This window comes from Phoenix dactylifera, chromosome 4, assembly GCF_051530095.1.
Source record: "Phoenix dactylifera cultivar Ajwa chromosome 4, Ajwa_hap1_PhDact_Kaust_v1.1, whole genome shotgun sequence".
Taxonomy (NCBI): domain Eukaryota; kingdom Viridiplantae; phylum Streptophyta; class Magnoliopsida; order Arecales; family Arecaceae; genus Phoenix; species Phoenix dactylifera.
Window position 1 is genome coordinate 5,445,172 of NC_143193.1, and position 25,729 is coordinate 5,470,900.

At 37.4% G+C, this 25,729-nt stretch overlaps 1 protein-coding gene across 2 annotated transcripts; it reads left to right on the forward strand.

Moving 5' to 3' along the window:
• Positions 1 to 520: 520 nt before the first annotated feature.
• Positions 521 to 25,671, forward strand: ZFN1 (zinc finger protein 1). Of its 2 annotated transcripts, none has more exons than XM_008814092.6 (7): positions 521 to 946; positions 1,662 to 1,819; positions 7,562 to 7,624; positions 14,400 to 14,519; positions 14,834 to 15,130; positions 21,586 to 21,909; positions 24,398 to 25,671. In XM_008814092.6, the coding sequence occupies exons 1-7, from the start codon at positions 862 to 864 to the stop codon at positions 24,722 to 24,724; spliced, it is 1,374 nt and encodes a 457-aa protein (XP_008812314.1). In that variant the 5' UTR covers positions 521 to 861; the 3' UTR covers positions 24,725 to 25,671. The 2 variants fall into 2 exon arrangements, with proteins under 2 accessions (XP_008812314.1, XP_038973175.1); XM_039117247.3 differs by having other exon boundaries at positions 562 to 992.
• Positions 25,672 to 25,729: the final 58 nt, after the last annotated feature.

Consider the following 25,729-nt stretch of genomic DNA (forward strand, 5'->3'; position numbering starts at 1 on the left):
CCACACTGCACCCACTCCCCTCAACGCATAATTAGTAAACTACCACGCCTGTGGGCCCCAGTCGTGTAGACGAGGGTGGGTTTCTGGTCGGCGTACGGGACATGGGAGAGAGAAGCAAAGTGCACCGTATCCGAATCGTTGACGTGGCTCTCTCTTCGCCGTCCTTTTTTTCCCCTCTGGGCCCCACCCTTCCCCGGGGCACCGCACGCGCGGTTCCGGCGCCTTAAATGCCAAATCCGGCAACCCCCACCCGCTTCTCTCGCCCACGCCTCCCATCTTCCGCTCCCCCCATTTTCGCGGCCCAGTCCAACTTAACCCACTCCGTCTCATCGTACCGTCCATTCCATCAATTCGCACGATTGTTAATGCGATAAAGCGAGCGTTATGCTGGCTCGCGAGACAGGGGAGAGGGGGCGGGTTTAGGAAACCGTTTCCGGTTTCAGTGGGGTGGGGAATTAATATTTTAACCGATTTCTTTTCGTCATTAAAGGCTACAAGTTTTAAATAGTAATTTTATTAATATTATTACTACTAGTTTTTTAGCTCGGTTTCGCTCGCGCGGGTGGAAAAAGAGGGGAGAAAACGACTGGTTGTCGGGGCGGATGGCTGGTTTTTATTCCTCTCCTCGTTTGTGGAGTGGAGAGCGCTTCCCCTCCTCGCCCTCTTCCTCGTCTCTTTTCTTCTCGCCCTCTTCCTCGTCTCTTTTCTTCTCCTCTCAATTCCTTGTTCTCTCTTTTGGCTGCTGCTGTTGCTGTTCCTCCTCCTCGTCCTCTTGTTTCGCGATCGAAGACGCCGGAATCTGACGCGCGCGGTGGAGGGGAATGGGGGGTGCGGCGGGGATTTGGTGATGGGTGGTGGTGGATGGAGTACGAGGGAACCAGAGTCCAGATGCACGGCGCCAGGCCGCCGCCGGCCGTGACGGAGGGATCTTCCTCGCTCGACGAAGGTCAGGGCTAGGGTTTCTTGCGTTCCTTCCGTCCACTGTAGTAATGGTAATGCTGATGGTGTTGGATTTGTTGCCTTGTTCCTCGTTTTGGGAGTTCGGCATGAATGGATCGAAAGTGGGCCTCTTTTTGTTCAATTTAGTACGGTCATTGGTGGAATTCTCGGTCGTTGCTCCGGTTTATGAAAATTTTTTTGAGAAAGCTTCGGGCTTGGTTTGGATTGATGGAATTACCGCTGGTTTAACCTTGAAATTTGGAATCTTGATCTTTTCTTTCCCCCTTACTGAAACGAGGCTTTTTAATTTATTTTGGTAAATTTCGTGTTTTCAACAGTTATTGCTTTTCTTCCTGTAATTTTTGTATTCTCTTTCTGTTTGCTTGGCTTATTGACCTCGGAAGTTGAAAATTGTTATCTCGCATTCATGTGATCGCAGCTTTCAAACTATTATTTGACTTTTAAAGCAGTGCTACTCTGTTCATGTTGTTATGTTGTATTTTGGTTTGTAAATGGTTCCGTATTTTCCTACAAGTTGCCTTTTACGTTACAGATCCTGTTTTTTTCCTCAGAAGTTTTCTCAGAATTGTATTTGCTTAATTGACGAAGGGTCAGCTGGGTCATCCCTGGATGCTTTTTTTTTTTGTTGAAGAAAGAAGCAAATTTATTCAACATGGTCATTTTGTTCTTAAAAAAAATCTATCAATCTGGTGCTGTTGCAGAGGCAATGTGGCAAATGAATTTGAGAGGGAGTGAGTCAATGGAATCTGGACCCTATCCCGAGAGGCCAGGAGAGCCAGACTGTGCTTATTACATCAGGACTGGCCTCTGTAGATTTGGAATGACTTGTAAATTTAACCACCCACCCAATAGAAAGCTGGTAAATTCAAATACTTGCTCGATTGTCTCTGTTGTATTTGACAGTTTGAAATGTCAACAATGTGGTTATTCCTTCTTATTTCCCTTTGATGTCTTTTTTTACTATGACATTTGTTTGTATAATCAGCATATCTATAACTGCAAAGTCAGTTGGCCTAATGTCTTGAAGTTTTCTTGTCTCCTCTCTCCTCTTCCTATTTAGCACTGAGTATTTACATAGCATCATTTACATGCCATTCTGTTCAATTGCCTGCAAATGTGTGCAATTGGGTTGCTGAATCACTGTGATTATGCAGACTTTACCCTCCAAATTGGAATCAGTTTCTTCAACAAGATGGCTTTTTCATTCTTTTGTTCTTTTTTTTTTGGGGAAGCATGATTTGGTTGACAGTTTTTGAACTGACTGAACAAACTCTTGTTAGTTTTTAGTATGATTCTTGGGTGGACAACTGGATAATGTTGGGGCATGGTCCATTCTTCTCATTGTAACACCATTTGTCATTTTGATACTGGTGATCCTTGATGTGATATCATCATTTTGCCCCATTTCCATTAAATCACCTTTGATAAACAAAAAAGAAGGCATAAATCTACAAATGGGGGTTAGATGATCACATGGAGCAGAAAGTATGGTGCAAAAGCATATAAATACTTGATTTCATAGTTTGAACAAGTATCAGATTTATGTACCATCATTACAATTCATGGATATAATATACAATGTGCATCTTGGCAATTGATGGCATTTTGCCTTCTTCCTGTTTCTTGAATATGTTGTTGTAAACTAAGAAGTATAACTTATTGGTTTCTCATTTGTATCTCCATGTAAAAGGCATATCTTTTGTGAGGCAATGTAGAACCTAAACTATGTTTGCTTGTTTGTCCATCATCTTAGGTCTATATTATGCATACAAAGATGAGTCACTTTTCTTAGTTGTTCACTGTTTATTCTTCCTATTGGTAAATTCCTTTCGTGAATGGTTTAACTATTAGACCGGAGAGTAAGTGTGGGAGTGAACTACTTATCTAATTGGCATGCTTACGTGCATTTATAATACCCGCATAGACTAGCATGCTATGTATGTCCAAATTCCTTCTTATGCAAGAATAGATTCATAAAAAGAACAAAGAATGCTGGTGGAAACATAAGGTAGATGAGTATAGTTGAACATATGCATGCTATGTAAACAACCAACTGCCACCCCACCTCCCCCAAAAATTGCGAGGTTGGTTACTATGAGAGAATATATTTATAGATTTTTTTCACTAAAATTAGGATAAACTTAACTCCTACAATCATGGAGTGCATTGTTAGGTTGACCTGCCTGTGGATAGTATAGATACTTTGGCTTGCATTAGAGACTAAAACTTGCTACTCTATACTTACTGTTTTACATTACACTTTGATTTTCAGAGCATCCACATCTATTCGCATCAATGTTTTGCTGATTTAGGTTAGCAGAAGAAGAAGGAGAGGAAGACAAATTGATAGAGAAGTAGGAAAACAAATAGTCTCTTTGATTAACTCATGGAAATCATAGAAAATAGCATTATGGGATCTAGGAGCCTAAACTTGTGCTTAGTTTCTCTTGATGCCTACAACTTTAAAATTATATATTCATTAGAAACATTTTTTAAAGAGTTGCACATTTTTGAGCAAAATCCTAGCTCTGCCAATGTAAACAACCATGCTAATTTTTGTAGTGACCCCCTTGGACTCAAAGTTGATGATACGCCAAGAGTTTTGACACTAGATCAATGAATCAATGGATTCAGCATGCTAGATGTAGTCAAATTGTTGATGTGAAAGGACTGGTAAGAAGGTATATGTGCGCACACATGTGGGATCACAAGCATATATTTGTCTTGGTAATTAATGCAAAAGTTTGAGGGAGAGAATAGTATGGATGATGATTCAAGTCGGTTGGTGAGCTGATTTTGCACTGAATAAGAAGGAATGCTGAATACACAAGACAGCAGCTGGTCAAAACCTCTATAAGTAGTGTCATGCATACACTCTTTAGAATATTTGGTGTTATAACCTAAAATTGAGATCTCTTTATTTTGTCAAACATTGTGTGCCTTTTCCTTAGAAATAAGGTTTGTTGTATAGGTATTGGTCACCGCACTAGTACTGTATTGGTACGGTACAAGTTAGTATTGTAACTCCCATACCGATACATGGTACATTGCTGGACATGAGATGGTAACTGTACCACGCATTGGTGCAGTTACTGCAGTACTATATCAAGCCCCCTTATTGTACTGTTATCTTACCGGTATGGTACAGTTTGCCCGGTACTGGGCAATACAAGTTGGTACAGCAAACCATGCGTTCAATGTATGACAACCTTTTGTTCCTAATTAATTAATGTAGCTTGATTAAAGAAGCAACTTAGGTCTTGATTGTTTCAGTAGTTTAAGTTTTGGCATGGAGGGTTAGGGCCAAGAAAAGTTTAAGAAAGTGAAAGACAAGTTCTTTTGCCATTCTTAGTTTGTATTATATGCATCACAAAATTAACCACTTTTACTTCTGAAAAATGTTCTTAACCCGGGAATTGGCTTTAAAGGATTCTGATATTCTTTAATAACCAGATATTGAAAAAGTTATTTGGATGCAGTTTCATATTTTTAACTAGTCCTTTATAAATGAAGACAAACTGTGAGATTTTGAATCAAATCTTCTGAAAGTTCCCATGTCTATTCTCCGATACATTGTCAAAGCGATATGTGCCTTTGCCTGCTGTTTATATTGAGGAACAATCTTTCTTTTATATTCTTCCTTTTTTTTAAAAAAAATATGTCAGTATAAATAAAGAACAATGGATTTGCTTGTTCTTAGTCCCAAGCTAGTTAGCGCTATACTGCCTATTACTTATTTCTTGCCTTGCATGTTCAGAGTATCTCCATCTTTGTGATGTGGCTAGCTGCACTAAGTGTTTTGCATGTCTCTACCAATAAGGCCCTGTTTGGATAGTTAGGATTTCTATTTCATAAGATAGAAAAAGGGAAAACTATGGGATCTAGTTCTTTTTTTTTTCATTACATTGGTTGATGCCTGTTATTCAATGGGAGAATAATGCAACCTTTTTTTTCAAAAATTTATGTTTGGATGCTTAAAGAATAGATAAACCTCTGAATTAAAACATAATGTTATAAGCTAGACACAAAACTTGGGATCTACTGGCAACACTAATAAACGAGCTTTTAACAACAAATATTCAGAGATCCAAATAAAGCAAGCAAATGAAAATGCTCAACAGAATCATGGTAATTGTTTTCTGTTTAGCAGAACCAAATCAACATCTGAAAATGAAAAAAAATACAAAAACAATACTTATTAGAAGACCTCCAGTTCCTTAGTTTGTAGGATGACAAACTTGTATCAATCTGAACACATGACAACATTGTGAAATAATATTGGTGAATGGGGCTGGAGTGGGAGATGGAGGATGATGAATGATAGAGATGCTGGTGCACCTTAGGTGGCCGCTGAGGTGTAAGATATAAAGGATCAGGGGACAGGATGTTGTGTGTGTGAGAGAGAGAGAGAGACTGAGAGACCTAATTTCCTAGGTTGAAGTCCGTTTTTTTTTTTTTTTTTGGGGTTGGGGGGTGGGGGGGGTGGGGGCATGATGGTCGAAGGCAATGTGATTTCTGAGAACATGATGTGCTCTACCTATAGGAAGTATCAGAAAGAGGCAAGCTTGATAATGAAGGCAAAAAAGAAAGATTCAAATCTACTTTTCTATGGTGGGATCTACACCACCTATCTTCTGAACTTGAGGTTTCACCAACTAAACATGAATACTGGTTCTTTAGTGGCTTTATACCCGAAGAATATGAAACCGTATTGGATTGGCTAGAAAATCCAAAACCTTTATATGGAGACCCTATGAGAGAAGTTCTCTTTACTTATATTTAGCCCGATAATTTAAAATAGAAAACCACTCATTATATTATATCATTATCATCAGGTTACAATTCACTTTCCTATTAGTTCTTTTCATGAAGCTAAAAAAGGGGAATTTAACCTAGAAGTATAAGGACTACTGAAACTTTGCAACACCCTCAGAAAGGGTTTATACAAAGAATAATTTATAGTTTATGTGTTGGATCAGAACACATGCATAAGTTTGTTTGTTGCATCAGCTCTGGAGTCCAAGCTCATGGCCTTGTTCTTGTAGTGGTCGAAATTGAAAACATGAGAGATTTCATGAAAATCCATCGCGAACCACAGTTCAAGTTTTCTTTACTTTGATAGAACACAAAGTAATTCATAATTGCCAATCATCAATTCAAGATGATCTTTAGACAAATTCTATACATATTTTACATATAAATATTAATGCCAATGCCTCTGGGGTATCTCTGTTCTGGTTGGAATAGAAATTACTAAACATTTAGCATCCCTCATCCTTGATGCTATATTAAATATGAACAGAGAGTTTTTAAAGCATGGCTTTTTGAGTTTAATAGGGACAAACTATTGGTCTTTTTTTCATAACATGAGATTTTTAAATGGATAGAAGGATGAAATAAAGGTCATGTCAGATATAATCTACTGTGTGATCTATTTTGGAGCCACAAAGGTGCAAATAATTTTTTTCTTCAGCAGAAGTCTCTTTCTGTAGTTTATGTTATAAAAGAAAGAGAATGTAAATGAAAAAGAAAGTTTATATTTTCCTTTTTTGGTTATATAACAAAGGAAATTTGGGATAGCTAAAACACAAACAAGATAAATATATAGAGCAATAGAACTGTCTGTTTTTTCTTTCTGCTCCTATAAATGGAAGATCATTTAACAATCTGGATCAGATGGATGTTATTCTTTCTTTAGTACAATAGAGGAAAAATTAATTTCCATCAAAGAGCCATATGTGATGATAAAGGAGAGGTATATTGAATAGTGATGCACTGATGTTGTTAATGTCTTGTAGTGCCAAAAATGCAATTCTGGTGACATTGTAACTCTGCAGATAGATTGGGATGGCACCAGATAGAGGCAAAAAGATGCTAATAACCATGGTAATGAGATATAGTGGGTCCAATTAGTTTGCATGAAGCTTCTAATTATAATGCTAAGCACCAAAAGGATTGTTGAGATGATGGCCTTAGCAATGAAGACAATTAAAGGGGTTGAAGATGTGAATTGGGATGGTTAAATTGAGCTATAATTTATATAAAAAGATGGATTCCAACAATAAAGTGAGTCATATTTGTGCTTTGGTTTCTATGTAAAACAATTAATATTTCATTGATGGTTAAGGAACAAAGGAAGCTTTGCTATAGAACTAATTCAAATCCTTCTTCACTTTTGTTGCAAATTTTATATCAAGGGAGAAAAATTAGGAGCAGCTCAGGCTCCTGAATAATTGACAAATATCAGAATGGATCATTAAGGACATATCGGTCCTCGTGCAACAGATAGGACCTTTATATTGCATGACTGTCCAAGTCATTCTCACCGATTCTTCTATTATTAGTTGCATACAGAGGAGCTGATTTTGTTCCTAGAGTTTATAGCTAAATTATATATTATAGAAAAGAATTGCTTCATGCATCTGGATGATATTGTTATATCGATTTTTTTACTGATAATGATTTTAAATCACCTTGTATGGTTATTCTAGTACTTATTTTCAGTGACCTTTTTTATATGTATTATTTTTTGTTTGATTTTATACCTATAAGTCCACTTCCACATGATTGATGGTCTTGATGAGGTCCTGCTCAATGTCAGGCTATTGCTGCTGCAAGAATTAAGGGGGGTTATCCCGAAAGAGTAGGGCAACCAGAGTGTCAGGTAAAGCTTTTATCTTTGTTAATCCTTTTGGGAATTGAACAACTTGTTTTCCCATCTTTTTCTTCATTTCTTAGGCATGTAGTATGATCTGTAGTGAATACCAGGGATCTCTTACCAAAACTACTTCTCTATAAATGTTGATCGGTAGTGTGGAAGGTGGTAGCTTGCTGCTCTATAGCTTTTATGTTATTCTAAATTGCTAGTGATTATTTTATGTGTATGTTCAGATGGATCCAGGTTGCTACATCATCATATATTAATAATCCTGAAACCTGGCTAGTTGCATGTTTTAGTTATGTTATGTTCTTTAAGCTGTTCAAGTCAAAATAAACAGAATAAATGCTTCTTTAAGCTTTTCAATTGATTTTATGTGTGCGGGACCATGGAATTATCTTATGATACCATAGGCATCCATAGAGAGGTAAATAGGCTGCCATATATTGAGAAACTTGGGAGCTACATGTGTAGCAGCATATTCTCACAACATGACACACAGATGTTAATGAATGGAACAATTATATTCTTGACAAGGTTGTCTACAAATTATAAAGTTTTATTATACATTTATATGGTTTGCCTTTTGGATGTTGTTGAGGATATCCATCAGAGAACTTTTTTTTGATTTGTCTATTAATAAATTTAATATGTTCTTTAGGGATTCTAATACAATTTTCTGACTGCATGAGATTAAACTGTGTATAAATGAGAAAAAAAGACTCCTGGCCTGCCAACTATCCTCTGGTTTCCCGGCCAGCCCTTTAATTGTGCTAAGTTGCCTTAGCTATGAACACTCTTGAACTATGAAAAATCATTGTTGATACATAAAGTCAGCCCTGGAATGGGACAAGGCTTGTTGGTCAAGATTTAAGATAAATCTTAGTTTGTAATGATGACTAAGTTGCTTAAAGATGGTTAGCTGTCAATATATAAATCAAAATTCTAGGTACATTATGTCATACCTATGCTACTTAATAATCAGCATGGTACGGGCGTTATGTCTTGTCAAGCTGACATTTGGTTCATAACTTCATATTGCTAAGTGTGGTAATAAATTGAGCTGGGTTTGTGACCACTATCGGAGGCCAAGTGGCTTGACCTGAACCAAAACTGACCTGTTTGTAGGGCAGGAATTCTCAGTCTAAATCTGCTGACTTTGACCTGACAGGCTTTCCACTAGGGCTGGGGAACTGGTGGGAAGACAGGGAATAAGGCAATATTGCAATGAGCCTCCTGGATGATCATGTTGGATGATGATGTGGTGATGGGAAATGGGCCTTCATGTGGGATCCTTGGATTGGATATGAGAGGAGAAAAAGGAGGGGAATGATCTGATTGGGGAGAAGGAAGAATTTTTTTTCGATTTGCTTAGATCAAATCTCCTGAATGAAATAATAAATAATGAGAATTTTAGAAAGTGGGGTTTTAATCCCTTTACTTACATTGACTTTTCATGATCCACAAATTTGCTACATATGCATCATAGGTGGAAAGTAGAGTTTATGTGCTTTGCTTTCACTATCTATGTTGGGGCTCTACTAGAGGGAAAGTAGAGTTTATGGTCTTTCTTTTTCTCCATTGATTCCCCTTCTCTAAAACAATGGCATAAATCCTCTATTTATACTAGAGAGATCCTCCTTATTTGAGTTGGATTCTTCTTCTAGTTAAAAAACGGAGTAGGTACAAGTTCTGTATTATTCCATAGATGTCCACTCTTTTTATTTGAATCGGATTCCTCTTCTAGTTAGAAGAAGATGAAAACTTCTTCCTTTTTATGTTAGTGAAGTCCAACTCAAATTGGGTTGGACTCCCTCCTAATTAAAAGAGGATATGGATAATAAAAAACAGTGAAAATATTTTAAAAATTTCAAATTTGGACAAAAACTAGATCTTGACATCTATATAACTTCGTCTCAGTCGCATCATTAAATTCTTCTTGAATTATGGCTTCTTGAAGTTTTGGTACTTGATTGAGCTCTTGATGGTGAATCTTGCTCTCCAACCCTACCTAAAGTGGTCAAATTAGTCCACTGTTAGACTATCCTCCGGATTGAGGAAGGAGGAAGACAAGGTGGAGAGGGTAAGGGGGAAGAGGATGAGGCGGACATGGAAGAGGATAGGGTAAAATAGGAGATGGAAGAGGAAAATGAGGTAAAGGAGGAAAGGGTGAACCGTGAGGGGTAGTTGAGAGAAGATTTCTGCATGTTGGAGGGGGAATTGTTTAAATTGGAATGAGATTGGGAATTTAGCATTAGAGCAACAAATGAATGGTTGTGATTAGTCATTTGACCATAGACTTTTTGATGATCTACAGACTTGATTAGTAATCTCCTATCTTCTAATTTTATCAGTCTCTTGTTTATCAACATGAGCTGATAATTGATGGAGTATAATCATCAAAGGTGGCATATCTATGTATATTCAAAATTACACATGTTACAAGGTTTCTAACCTATCATGTTAGAACTCGTTGTTCTGGATGCCAAAAACAAAAGGTGCCTCAAGGTGATACAACCTCCATAGGCCCAGGTGCTAGGCACCAAAAAGATGCATGTCTAAATAAAGCAAAGTATCGATCTAGGAAAAATTCTACAAATGCATTATAAATAAATACTATTTGTATCCGAAAGAGCGCAATTGTTATAAGATTAATCATTCAAGTTTTAACATCCTAAATCTAATCATTTAGATTTTAGAACATTAAACATCATATTCTACAACTCTACATCATTCAAGGCATCACATTGAAATGCCACTTTTCATATATAATTTAAGGCAACAAAGGTTAAACACCTTACAACCTAAAGTAGCTTCAAAATTTAAACATGGGATCATCAAAATATGACTCTTTAAAATATGTTTCTAAACAAAACATAGCAACAAAGGGAAATCACTAGACATCCTAGATTAGCTTCAATCCTTCAAGCATCATCCTAATAATCATCACTCGAACTCTGATCACTTCCATCTCCACTAGATTTATAATCAGCATTCTCCTTGTCTCTTTTCTAAACCAGCCTCCTCCATTAGTCCTTGATTTGTATGGGCTTCACTAGACCAGAGTACCCTTCAAAATAAAGCTAACACAACTTTCAAAAGAAAGGGTGTAAAAGGGAGACAAGGTATAGTGTTGGGTGAGGTGCTCAATTGAATGCCTCCCTCTTTGGCCTAGGCGCATGCTTGGTGTTACTTCACAATTTGTCTCACCTACACTTCACAATTTGTCTCACCTAGGGATTATTAACTTTGCCTTGTTCAAGTGCCTAGCCAAGCGCTCGGAGTGCTGCTGAAAATAATTTTTTCTGCCCCAAAGTTGACCCAACCTGCTAGCATGTTAGACTTGCTGGACATTAAGGAGCCTAGTGAACCTAATGGATTAGGTTGGGTGGCTCATGTGCAAATTGGGTGGCGTTGTGTAAACAGTTTTGCAAGCTGGTATAGAATGAAAGATAATTTTCTAAAGAATTCATCTATTTCAATCTAAACCATATTATACATTTATATAATTGTTAGACATGTCTTGAACTTGGGTTTTGTTACATTGCTTTTGTATAATTTTTTTATAAAATTTGCTTGATAAATCCTAGATTTACTTTTATGGAGGTAATAAACAAGCAAGTGGTTGATAGCCAATCACCCTTTTATCTTTTTTTATTGTTATTTGTACGGTTGCTATTGCCTCGTTTTTGTTTCCAATTTATTCCACTGATTATGCACTTCTACCTCTACTCCATCTCCACCTCGTTCCCTTTCCTTGGCCACCCTGATGAGCTCTCGTTGCCTTCATTCAATCCAGGTCATAGACAATGTGCTTTATTGCTTTATAACCTCCCTTTCTAAACATCCACTCCCCTTTCCTGCCTCCGGCAATGGAAGGGTATTATTTCGCCTCCCTCGTTGTGTAATATTCCTCCACACTACCCCAACCCTCACTACCTCCTCTTAAGCCCCTCTACCTTTTGCTCCATCAATGCCACATGTCCCTCCACACAATCAATTAGGTTCTACACCACTATAATGCAAGACTTTTTGCAGTAAAGGTTCATTAGACCGTACCAAGGTTGTATCGACTAGTGACCCATTCGATATGGTACCTATACATACTGTATTGATCCGAGGCGTACTGAACCAAGTAAAGGGAGAGGAAGAGGGGGGAGAGGGAGAAGGAGAGGAAGAGAGAGTAGAGGGAGGGAGGGAGGGAGGGGCGCACGGAGAGGGGGAGCAGGAGAGAGTGGGAGGAAGGAAGGGAGAGAAAGAGAGAGAGAGATAGAAGGGCTTATGGATAGGGGGAGAGGGAGAAGGAGAGGGAGGAAGAGAGGGAGAGAGTGGGAGGGAGGGAGGGAGGGGGAGAGAGAGAAGGGATTATGGATAAGGGGGGAGAGGGAGAAGGAGAGGGAGGGAGGGGCTTACCTCGGCGGTGGCGACAGCTGAAAGCCAAGAACCCTAACCCTTATTGAGGGTCTTTATGACATCTATGGAGGGCAATAGTGTCATCTTTTACATTGATTGATGGGTGATGGTGTCAATTCGATGTCGTTCGAGGACAACAATATTATCTTCGTCATCATTCAAGGGTGACATCATTGGTAGGCATTGGTGTCGGTGTAGAAGAGAGGGGGGGGGGGGGGGGAGGGAGCGAGAGCAGTTGAAGCCTTTGGTCGAAGGGTTTTTATAAGCCGAATTAACCTGAATGATCAAATCATCCAGATTTCGTGTTAGTTTGGTTCGGTATGGGCCAAACCACTGGGCTTGGGTCGATTTGGCAAATGTTGCATACAACGGTGTTGTTGTCTTCTCTACCATGACTGCTGCCAATGCTCTTTTTGCCCTCGATGTCCAAGCAATCTCGTGCCAAGTTGTCCATGCAAGGAAGAGATGGTAGAATGCCATCATGGCATCTCGGTGAGCATGGCAGTCACTGACAAGCGGGAGAAGATGTGGAGCAGTTGGAGACTAGCCCCATGTACCAAGATGGCCTTCCATCACCTCTCCTATGAAATCTAAAACGGGGGATCAGTAGAGATTTCTTAATGATTCATCTAAAATAGCCTTTCCATTTTGCTTAAATTATTGTGGTTGTCAACAGTAGTAGCTTTTGGCCTATGGGTCTAACTTTGATCCATATTGGCTGTCTATAATGAAATGGTCAGACATTATTTGTTAGGGAAAAAATTGTCATTTGATAACTTTGGAGCACCATAGCAAATTCCTTTAAACTTTTGGATTGCACTTTGTATTTTTATAAAGATATCATGTTGTATGGATCCTCTCTACTGGGTGCTTTCATAAGCATCTTTGGCAAACCACATATGTCATCATTTTAAAATAATACAAATTGCGGTGAATCTCGTGAATATTTTTAATGAAAGTGAATTTTTTGAACAAAAGGTTGGCTGAAAGCTTGGAAAAAAGATTCATGCATAGTGCTTAGATAGTGAGGCAACACCTCCCATGCTCTCCAGATAGATGATTTTCTGGTGTTTGTTTTTTTTTGCAAAAGTAGAGGGTTCCAATTGCATAACCTTACTTGAGATAGTATTGTTTTCTTCACTACACGTAGAATACTTTGAACCATGGAAATTGATGCAAGCAGGCAATTATTTGGATTTTGGATTGAATATCACTTTTCTGCGGCCCACACCAAGCATATACGTGAATTGTATTATGTGTTGGTGAAAGTGGCTAATACTGTTGTTTACTTATTTCTACAATTCTATCATAAAAATGAATCACCACGTATGTTGGAAGCAAGGTTCACCATCTCGGTACTGAAGCCCGTACTAGTACCATCCTATTATAGTGTCGGTACATGGTATGGTACAGTAAGGTTCAGTGTATCGAGTGTTGGTACGGTATGGTGCCGTGCATTGGTTTGGTATCGGTATAGTATGGTACCGAAACGGTACAACAAACCTTGGTTGGAATATTATCAGATTAATTAAAGTCATAAAATTTATAATAAATTGTATGAATTGTTGAATTTGTTCAAAGTTTAATGAAAATTTATTCTGAAAATTGTTAGTTCAAGCATCTGCAAGGAAATTAAGTTATAAATTTAAACCAAAACTAATTAATAATATACTTTTGAATCTAATAATGATGATAACCTTTGCATTAGATGCAAGCCTTTCATATTTACATGGCATATTATGTTATCAAACACAACCAAAGTTGGTATTATGCCATTAGCAAAATACAACCCAATTTTGTGTTTACCTCACGTAAACCTATATATATATAGATATATGTATATATCTATATATATGTATATATCTATCTATCTATCTATCTATATATATATATATATATATATATATATATATATATATATATATATATATATATATATATATATATATGTATGTATGTATGTATATATGCTAAAACTTGGTGACCCTTGGTTGATTTTATCTCTAGTAAATTAAATATTTTATAAGTAATGCGTAGTAATTATCATTAGGTAAATTCTAACATTATGTTCTGAATGGTCTGAATTGCAAGCTTGGAATATATAGATCTGAATTGCGAGCTTTATATAAATATAAGTAGATTATTTATTTTGCTAATTTATTTTAATGGCAAATGTTGCAATAGGATCTTGATTATTTTGAATTGGCTATTTTTTGTTACTATGGAGTATCGATGCTGATCCAAATAAGTTCGACTTTGGTGCATGTTAGTTGTATCTCTTTTACATCATGGGCTGGCTTTGTTTGTGTTTTTTTTTTTTTCCATATTGAGCAGGAAATATAACTTCCCTCTATCCACTCTTTTCCAGTATTACTTGAAGACTGGTACATGCAAATTTGGAGCTACATGCAAATTTCACCACCCCAAAGATAAAGCTGGAATTGCTGGGCGAGTTCAATTAAACATTTTAGGCTATCCCCTTCGGCCGGTTTGTGTGCATCATTTGATTTATCTTTTATGCTTCTGCTTTCCTCTTTTCCTATCATTTAAGTGTATTAGTTCTTAAGTGGCAGTGATGATTATCGTATATCTACGCTATTTTACCTTGTATGTTTTATATTTCTTTGTCATGATTGGCTGTTGTTGACCATTTGTTTCTAATTTTCCTATCATTTAAGTGTATTAGTTCTTAAGTGGCAGTGATGATTATCGTATATCTACGCTATTTTACCTTGTATGTTTTATATTTCTTTGTCATGATTGGCTGTTGTTGACCGTTTGTTTCTAATTTTCCTGTTGTAGAATGAGAAGGAATGTGCTTATTATCTAAGAACTGGACAGTGTAAGTTTGGGAACACTTGTAAATTTCACCATCCACAACCATCTAATGCGATGGTTGATTTACGTGGCTCTCCTGTTTATCCTCCTGTACATTCTCCCACAACCCCTGGGCAGCAATCTTATCCTGGGGGATTGACAAACTGGTCCTTGTCAAGAACTTCTTTCATTCCAAGCCCTCGATGGCAAGATCCTTCAAGTTATGCTCAATTGATTCTTCCTCAGGGGTTGGTTCAAGTTCCTGGGTGGAATCCATATCCTGTAAGTCTTGCTCGGCCTTTTCTTCTGCCTGTTTAAAAATGCGTGATTCATGGAGAGAGATATGATATATTATCTAATTTCTTCTTTGTTTTGCTTTTATATTATCTCTTCCCTTCAAACTTCATGGCAGCTATATTGGCAAGTGGTTTTAAGTATGTCATGTAGCTATTTTGTATAGGAGAATATGTATTCTAGAAGAACCTAGATGTCAAGGATTATGCAACAACAAAATTATTCAACACCATTTAGTTGTCTTTGGTATGAACTGGATGTGTAAAATTCCAAGAAGATTGCTCATCTGCGTGTTTTTCTTGTGCTGAATCTGTTTATGCTTGCAGCTTCTCCAACCTTTATGCTCACTGAAATATAAATAATAGTGCAAAAGCCACAAAAATAATTGATTATATGGATTCAATAAAGCTTGAAAGATTTGAATGAGGGATGCTAGACTTAAGATCATTTTTTGTCTCAAATTGTGTGATTGCAATTCTAGTCAACATTAATGCTTTAAGGTTAAGAGCAAGGTTTGCCGAACCAGGGCAAACCACCCAATTCACCCTTTTCCCACTGGTTCGGTTCGACCCTAAATTTTGAACCCTCCCTTAAACCGCCCTGAACCACTCCGATTTGCTACAAACTGGGCGGCTCGGAGTTGGACCGGTTAGGGCCCCCCACCTTTTTAAAAAAACTTGAATCATGGTCTATTGAACGGTTCAGCCCGTACCGAACCAACACCGTACCAAACTGGTAGCTGACTGGCACGGGCGTCGGTACCAGTTCAGCTAACCTTGGTTAAGAGAACTCTTTTCCTTTGGTGCCCTTTCACTAAATGGCATGGGGAAGATTAGAACATGTCTTAAGTTTTTCCTCTTTCCTTTTTCATGTAATTAAACTAGAAAAGGATACAAATGATTGTCAACATATGTGCATTATTTGTCATTGTTTATTCTATCCTATCTTAATTTTTTCATTGGTATCAAATCATTCCTTTTCGTTGTTTCTTTGCCTCTCTCTCTCTCTCTCTCTCTCTCTCTCTCTCTCTCTCTGTGTGTGTGTGTGTGTGTGTGTGTGTGTGTGTGTGGTGTGTGTGTGTGTGTGTCTTCTCCCTGCTTTGGTGGATTTTATATTTATTTCTTTATCATCTTTATGAATGCAGCTTACACGCCATTCCATATCTCCAAATTTTGAACCTGTAACCATTATAGTTTCTGCCTGGAATTGGTTTATTCTACATTTGTCAGATTATTTCTCTTTATTTAATCTACTTATAAACTGTATGCCTTGTTTAAAAACTAACTAGCCATACTTCCCCATCTCCAACGCTCCCCTTACCCAAACTCTCTATCTCAAACACACAGAGGCTGTGTTTGGTTAGCAGTTACATGGTAAATAAGGGGAGGTTATCACCTTAACGAGCCAAAACATTAGCAAAAAGTGGCGGATCAAGTTATTCAGTTAAAGGGTGAAAAAATCCATTTAACCTACGTATCTTTATTTCATGGGAGAGAATTAAATGAAGTTAACCTCCAAGATCTCTCTTTTCTTTCTTTACTTTTTCATTATTTTTTCACAGAGAGAGTACGAATATGAATAAGAACGAGAAATTAAAAAAAAAATAGATGACAACCAGACGAAAAGGGAAAAGAAAGGTGATAGGAAGTGTCCCACTAAGGGTTAGCTATCCTTGTACTTTCCAGTATGTGCTTATCATGTTCCTACATACAATTTTCTTGCTTTGATTCTCTATTTTCTTTTGTTTTGTTGGCATATTTATATTTGGTTTCTTAAAGTCTAGCAGAATTTTTTTGTCAGACATTTTACTGGGAGCTAGAAAAATAAGTATAAGCATAAGAATAATACATAATGTGAAATTTAAAGTATCAACTAGTTCTTGCATAATAGATCTTCACGTCACCTTGAGGACTTCATATTATAGTGTTATATCATCTGTTCTGTTCTAAGAAAGACTTTTGTATTCTTTGTTGATGTTTGACTTTGATTTGATTGCTCAAATAGCTGAATATTAATGTGGACATCAACTTGGCCTTGGTAAGCTTCTTGTGCTTTTTTTATTGCTCCTGTCATGTGCAGTGCTAGACTTAATGATAACACTCATAGACCTAACTAGGAAGCTAATATTTTATTTTATGATCATCAAGTCATCTTGAAAACTCTCATATATAGTGTTATATCATCTGTTCTGTTCTACATGAAACTGTCATATTTTTTTGTTGATGTTTGACTTTGATTTGATTGCTCAAATAGTTGAATATTGATGTGGACATCAACTTGGACTTGGTAAGGTTCTTATGCTTTTCTTTTTTTTTATTGCTCCTGTCGTGTAGAGTCCTAGACTTAACCTAACTAGAGTGCTCATATTATATTTTATTTTATTTTTCATATATATAATATATAAATGATCCCACACTCACAAAAGTCTTATCATAAATTCTTTTAACTGCATTATTCCAATGTTTGCCCACAACACAATTGTCACCAAACTGAACCCAACCATGATCTGTGCTAAATTTTTGCACATCATGTAAGTTTTTGTATACTAATAATTGGTCGTCATATCCTTATCACATGAAGATAGATGCATTTTAAACTTAAACTAGCATGCTAATTCAATCCCCTAATTGAAGTTTCATTGTGAGGAGTGAGGACTATTGTCATACACCTGGATCTATGCCTTCCATCAGCTGAACCTTTTTGATTTTTCCTTCTTTGATCAACTTGAGGACTTTCAAGATCAAGGGCTTTAGTACCTTCATCCTTAGCCGGTCTCTAGCTTCAACTAAAGAGGAAGAAAAATGAAGAAGAAAATTGCAGTCTTACCTCATTCAATTGCATCAATATCTCCTAGTACATTATAGGTGTATGATCTAATTAAAGAATGCAATTTATTATGTTTCTACTTTAACTATAGGTTTGCTTCTGCTCTATTTTGGCAAGCAACCTATCGGATTTATACAACTTGAAATAGTTTTATGGGCTTCCATCCAATTTAAAATGTCAACACATTAAGTTCTTTGATGAAGTTCACTACAACTATTATAGTTAAGGTTTGCATACCGACCCATATCATCCTGCACCAACCGTTCCATGCTATATCAGTATGGTTCTTCTTCTGAGGTTTGATTTGGTATATGAGCCGACACGGTCCATATATCCGAACCGAATGGAACTGTCTTGTACCGCCCAGTACTAATCTGTATTGCTCAGTTTCGGACTGTATGGTGGCTAGGTGTGAGCAAAAGCGCTGGAAACCTGTCTTAATGCCTGATGTGTACTGTACTGTACCGAACCGGTAATATATTAGTACGGTTCTCAATACTAGTTTTGTGGACCTTGATTTAGATTTTTAAACTTATTTAGTAATGGTTCTTCTCACTGCTGTTTTTTAATAGCTTAATTAAGAACTTTGTCAAATGGATTTTGGGGATTCATAGATTGATGGTTTGACTTCTGGTTGGAGGATTGATGTTGATTAAACCTCAAATGGAGTGGTTTTATTATGTTGCAAGTCACTGCTGCTGGTCTGCAACCAATTGTTATATTTTATTGACATCCTTTTAATCATTATCACCCAGACATTCCATAGTGGATTGGTCAATGGTCAGTGGGTGATAGGGAATTCCAGTCTCATCTGATCTCCAAGTAAGCTGTGTTACTTGGGGAAGAAGAGTTGGGAAGCAAGTGATCCTTTAGGGCAACAGCTTGAATTGGAGCCAATGCTTTATGGTGTGGCACCATACTGGTACAAAATGAAGGGTGAGTATTATACAGACAATCAAATTGTATGGAAAAGTTTTAAAAAGTCAGCCATTTGTCATATTGTACAGTCAAGTTACGGACACATTTACAAGACCTTTGGAAAGAGAGAGAACTATTAATTGAATCCTATTGTTTCAGCTAGAGGGAGAGATTGCAACATGAGTCTGGTTTGTGTCTCATTGCTGGTTTATTGTGTTTTGGCAGGTTACTAGGCTAAGTTATAAGGATTTTGCGTAATTTGGATCCAAATTGATGGCCTATGCATATCTATGGCTGATCTCTTATAGGTGTATTCAGGTCAGTTCTCTCCATGACGGCTGCATATTTGAAAGATATGAGGATTTAAACTGCAGGACTTGTTACTTGAGTCTGTGGGGTGTTTTCTAACCTGTGAGAGAATTTTTGTTTTTCTTCTCTTCTACACTTTCCTGATGTAGGACAGCCTATGGTGGGGGTCTATAGGGGCTAGGAAGCAAGGCTTGAACCGATAGGTTGCTGAAAATTCCAGTTTAATAATAGGTTTGGTATTCTAAATACAGCAGAGCAATCAGCCATTTTTTTTGTTTTGGCTGGAAAGAGGGGTCTCTTGGTGGCTTATAAGCATAAATTCAAGTAGTAACAAAGATAACGACAGATTTTTTCCGACAGTACTACAGATCTGAGATGCAACTGGTATTAGGGCTGCAGGGATCAGCAACAGGTTGTAATGGATGTCAGGTTCGCAACAATATCAGAATATGATTTGCCGTGTCAATAGCCCTGATGGGACCTGAAAATAGACCCTGACAAGTGGCTGTTTGCCTTCGACAGATGGCTAGCGGTGGTACAATGGCAAGGAAATAGCTTTCTGTATTATTAGGTCTGCAGGCTACGAGGGTCTAGTATGGTTCTGCAGCAGATTAGTTCCAAGCAGCAACTAAAATGAAGGTAGAAAGTCGTAAAATTGAATATAATGAACAGAAGAAAAACTGAAGGCAGTTGCAAGTAGTAAAAGAAGAGGCAGGATATTTCCGGACTCACTCCATGACCTAGGAATCACACCTAGGGTTTGAAGGTCTCGCACCTCCATTACAAAATCATGCCACAAGAAGGGGAAAAAAGAAACCAAAGATGCATTCTTTTATTCATATGTTGCATAAATCTGATTGTGCGACATCCTATATTTAAAGAAAGCACAAACGCTAACCAGTCTTTTGGACTTCCTACAATATCCTTCATAATGCAGGTTACTATTCATGGTTACCTGTAGTCTGAACGGTGCTGCGAACAGTACTTTCTAGTTTCTACATTGTTTTGTTTTGTACTATTGTTTAATTTTTTACTAACCTCTTGATGGCTGATGTGGCTTCTATTATTACATCATGCCATGCTATTGCCTCATCTAGTATGGCTTCAGGATCATGTAACTTAGGCTTAGCCTTACACTCATAAGGCCCATTAAAGCTAAATTAAAGAAAACAAAAGCAAGATCCTGCAAATCAAACTAAAACTAAATTTCAAGTGAAATCCCAAGTTATGTCCCTCTCCGATCTTGGTCTTGATCACTTCCCCTCTTGAAATTCTATTAATCTAACTCTCTTATGCTTGACTATTTTTGTCTTATTATCTGCTGAAGGGGCTGCTTATTGCTGTACCAAGGGATATGTTTTGTTTATTAATGGCATGTTGAATTATTTTCTCCTTCTCGAATGCCTGAGGGATATAAATCGACACCATGTTACTTTACCTGCTTTTATTTTCTTCATTAGTTGGTAAGAGCATGAGACTAAATATCACTAACCCCATGAATATGGTTGATTCATTAATGCTTTGAAGCATTAACTAACACAAATTTTGACATCTTATATCATGCCGTATTGCCATTTTACGATCTGAATTAAATAGCTCTGTTGCTGTAATCTTAGGATCCCTTTTACTTCCTTTAGAGTCTATTTAGATCACAATGCCATATCCATGTGATACCTCCCATGCTGGAGGGAATGAAGAGAGAGTGAAGGACAAGATACGTTGGAAGTACCAAAGATGGCCATTGCTCCCCTCAATCTTGGATTTTCTGGATTGTAAAATCCATCTGGAAATTTACATTCTTGCCTCCTTATCTCTCTGACTTCTATACCTTATGATTTCTTCTTTCATGAATATTTTCAGGTTCGCCGTACCGACGTACCAGTGGGCACCGGTATCGGTACCGTACCGAATCGAACCGGTACAGTACCGGTTTGGCTGGTTCGTCCGGGTTTTGGCCTCGGTGTTATTTTTTTTGGGGAGTTCTCTCTCTTTTGGATCTTTTTTTGATGTTTCTATGTTTAAGTTTTAGGTTTAAACTAGATGATGCATCTTGTTACTTCCAAATGATTCAAATCATGAGATGAATAATATAAAATATCTTCAAATTAAGATACAATCAGCTAAACCGACCGGTTCCGGTCAGTTCAGCATACCTTGATTTCCATTCATGGGATATATTGCACAAATAAGGTGGTCAAGGGTCTCTCTAGGTGGGTGCATCATGTATTGCTATTCATGTTAGCTTTTGGGGGTTTGCTAGTAATTATCAATTTTACTATTTAACTATTCAATTTTATTTTTTATGTTTTCTGTTTAGCATAATATTCAAAAGATTGCATAAGTGATTTGCTAGCAATGCCATCATGATTAGTATTAATCGATCTCTGCAGGGGCAGATGGGGTCTTCATCTCCAGACAGCCAACAACAAACACCAGGTGCTGGTCAGTATTACGGTACATCACGCCAAAGTGAAACAGGTGCAGGAGCTCAAGGAACATTTTCTTCCTACCGACCAGGCTCCATCCCTATGGGTGTTTATGCCTTGCAGAGGGAGAACATATTCCCTGAGAGGCCTGACCAACCAGAATGCCAGTTCTATATGAAGACCGGAGATTGTAAGTTTGGTGCAGTTTGTAAGTTTCATCATCCCAGGGAGAGATTGGTTCCTGTTCCAAATTGTTCATTGAGTCCATTGGGCCTTCCTCTGCGTCCAGTAAGTCTCATCAGTCATCACTAACCTCCACAATTTACTACTGCTTTAATGAAGGATCCATGCATGTCAAGGACCACGCCTAGTTGCTTTTGCATTTATGACATTGCTGGAGGATGCCTTGTCCTATATCTGTTTGGCCTATGAAAGATGCCATGACATGATCTAGCGGACCTCCATAATCTAGGTTTCGATTAAAGATTTGTGCATGTCTAGGACCATATCTAGTTACTTCTACATTTATGACGTCGCTGGGTGTTGTCTTTGTCCTGTGTCTATATAGCTTTTGATAGGTGAAATGACATTATCTAGTACCATTTTCTGTACATGAAGAAACTTCTTTGACCATTTTCATTGATTTTCTATGAAATGACGCTGTGTATGGATGTCTTTCTACTGTATTATATTTGATTGTACATTTACAACATACTCCATATTCCATGTGCATGCAAGTTGTTTTTCCATTCTATATGGATTTACTTGTTCTAAAATATAGATGGATACATTTAAATAGTGAAATATTCATTAGTTTCTATTCTATTATAACTGAAACTCCAACCTCCATCTGCAGCATGATTAGTGTCTTCACTGTTACTCCACAAACCCTTTGGCTAATTATAGTATAAGTTGGAAAGTTCTTTTAGTGTTCAAGTGGGTAATCACATCGAACCTTTAATATAAGCACCCTAAATTTTAAAAATTAACCTGTTTGTTAATACCCTATCTTCATGATATCCCCTTGTAAATAATAACACATAAGCAAAGTATTCATGCTTTAGAGTATGGTCAAAAATAGCGTCTTCTATGCTACTATATAACTAAAGTCTATTCTCTAAGGGAGTGTTTGGTTGTGGAAGAAGTAGGGGGATATCCCCTCCAATGGGGGGATATCCTTGCCAAACACCAAAAGGGGCCATGGAGTCGGGGCTTATACCACATGGGGGTACTTTTCCACAAAAATGGTGGAATAGACATATTGCAGAATAGGCTTGCCCCTATTCGCTTCAATTACCATTTTACCCTTATTCACTTTATAAGCACATAAAAACGTGGGAGGGCAATTTCATCTTTGTGATAAAATCCAAGGCATCTTGAAATTCAATATTCATTAAATTTCATCTGATTCCCTCCACTTATTCTCTGCACTTATTCCTTGGACCAAATGCTAAAATGCATATATTCGACAGAGTAGGCCAATCTCTTCAACAGTACAAGGGATATCCCTTCCAAAATTTATTTCCAACCAAACACCCTCGAAATGCTGCACTCTTGGTTTGTCTCCAATCTTCCTGCATGAAATCCCCTAATGAATTGTATTACTAGAAAAAAGTTACCAAGTTTTGACAGGGGATAATCATATGAAGCTCATAGAATTCAAGTTACATGTAAGCCTCTCAATTTTAACATTAAGAAATATATTAATGTCGGTATCTTGTTGCATAAGCCCCCTCGATAATAATGGCATATGAATAAGCCTGCATAATTTAGAGGATATTTACATACAACATAAAATTCAACGAGTGTGTGTTGTGTGTGCATGCCACTCTTCATGTTTAGAGCAGATCTTACATAATAAAAAAATTGATATGTACTAATTTATGAATAAACTCATTTTATACAATTAGTTTTAATTTCATCTCTATAATGTTAATACTGAAATTGCATATTAAAAGCACTTTAGCCTACAACCTGTAATTTAAGTTTGTATCTGTATCACAAGTCTCAATTTATCTCCTCCTATTGTTTCTCCATGAACTGCTCTTGTTATTTTTAAACTTATCAGCTTATTTCTTCTATGAAGCTCGTGACACAAGCAGTCTTGTTGATCATATATTTCAACGAGTCAGATCTTTAATATGGTGTCTTGTTGTTGAGTTTGCATCCATACACATTCTTAATGGTTTGATGAGAAGTTTGAGTCCACTGGTCATCATTATCTTGAATCTTGATATCCTGCATCCATGATAGGTTTAACTGGTTACGTTGCAGTTACCTAGCATGTTATTCTTTTCTTGCATTATTTTGTCATGATAACTGAAAAGGCTGCGTTTTAATGTTGAGGGTGTCTTTTTCTTGCTTTGGTACAAGCCAAATAGTTATAGATAATCAACTTTGAGTTATACTAGCCATGCAGTTGCTTTGTATCTCGATCAAGTTTTGTTTGAATCTAACTTTTTTATATGAAATTGCTTTCAAACTGACATGTAATGGGATAATGGTTGAAATAAAATCAAGGAATGCAAAGGCTTCTAGTGACTTTTATTACAAATGTTGTTTATGTGCATGTATCATATATCTAGTCTGATCGAAAACACATTTAGTTCTTTGTATTTATTTGGTTTTCAAGGGTTTTGAGTTTTTTTGTGTATACTATATGATGACTTAGATCTGATGTTCATGATTTTTTTATGCTGGGAAGTTTCTTTCCGCACTTATTTTTTTTATCTGGGAAGGGCATTGTAAGTTATTACCGAATTTCTGCTTCCAACAGGGGGAACCCTTGTGCGTCTTTTATGCTCGATATGGTATCTGCAAATTTGGTCCTAATTGTAAATTTGACCATCCCATGGGAACTTTCACGTATGGTATTTCAACATCCTCTACAGCTGATGCCCCGAGGCGTCTAATAGGATCATCATCAGGACCTCCTGCATTAACCTCATCATCGGAAGGGCCTGCTGATGCTGGCATTTCGTCCAGAGACTCCAGACGACTTTCACTGTCAGAATCTCGGCAGATAGGTTCTGGTGATGAAACTATGGAGGCAGAGGCATCTCATACCAGTTCAAGTATGGGGCAAGTTTCTTCTTTTTCTTAGTCTACAGGATTATGACAATTTCTCTGTAAAATGAGTTCCAGTGCTGGAGATGTACATTCTTTCCACGAAGAGCTGGGTTTCTCACTTGCCGGCAAATTCAAGGCTTTCTCAATTTCCTAAATTTCCAACGCTTCACCTTTTAAATCTGCATCATATCATTTTCAGTAAAAAATAGGAAATGTCTCCTTGGCATTGCAAGCCCATGTGCCTTTTAGCAGGGAGTCTCTTTCCTTGTTTGTCCTTCGTGTAGAATACTTGCTCCAATTGTACCAATTCCCCTCTCCATCCCCTTCCCAGTAATGGCTTCCTGTAATATTTTGGTCTAAATGCTTCTTGTCTTTCTTTGCTTGTATCTTCTTGTGATCATCTGTTAATCATGTCGGTAGCTATTCCTAGGTACAATTGATCGTGTCAAGCTTTGTTTCTCCAATATCTGTAGGGGTGTAGGAAATTTTTCCTTATTTCCTAGCCCACACTCTCTCTCTCATATTGTAGATTGTGCTCTGCTGCAAAATTTCACATGGGCAGTTCAACATGTTAAATTTATATGGTAAAGACAGCGGAAAGACTGAAGGATCTGACTTGTACCTGAGTAATGGAACCAAAGACTGAGTCTGCTGATTATCAAAGGAGACATACTTTATCTTATTTAAAGAACATCTTCAATGTTTCGGTGCTTCCCCGGATGATCTTTGAAAATACTTGTGCTGTTGCCTCTAGGCTTGCTTGTTGTTACATGACAAGAGATAGAAACTCTAGTTTTCAGTCCTTCCAACAGGTTATTTGAAATTTTGCAGAATCAGTCGTAAGACTGATAGAAATTTCTATTGCTAGCGGAAACATTCATTTGCAACTTTTTTATTCAGGAAGCCATTGTAAGAGTCAACACCAACATGAGATACTTTTGGTACTCATTGCTGTTTGATGAATAAAGTGTATCTGATTAATATTGGTTGTGATGTGATTATTTTTATTATTTTCTGGCATCACTTTCTGAATGTCATT

What these genes read in the sequence shown, in the direction of transcription:
- ZFN1 (XM_008814092.6), top strand. Translation starts at nt 862, where the DNA reads ATGGAGTACGAGGGAACCAGAGTCCAGATGCACGGCGCCAGGCCGCCG. An exon ending in ATCTTCCTCGCTCGACGAAG is followed by an intron (nt 947 to 1,661) that starts GTCAGGGCTAGG and finishes GTGCTGTTGCAG; the next exon opens with AGGCAATGTGGCAAATGAAT. An exon ending in TAGGGCAACCAGAGTGTCAG is followed by an intron (nt 7,625 to 14,399) that starts GTAAAGCTTTTA and finishes ACTCTTTTCCAG; the next exon opens with TATTACTTGAAGACTGGTAC.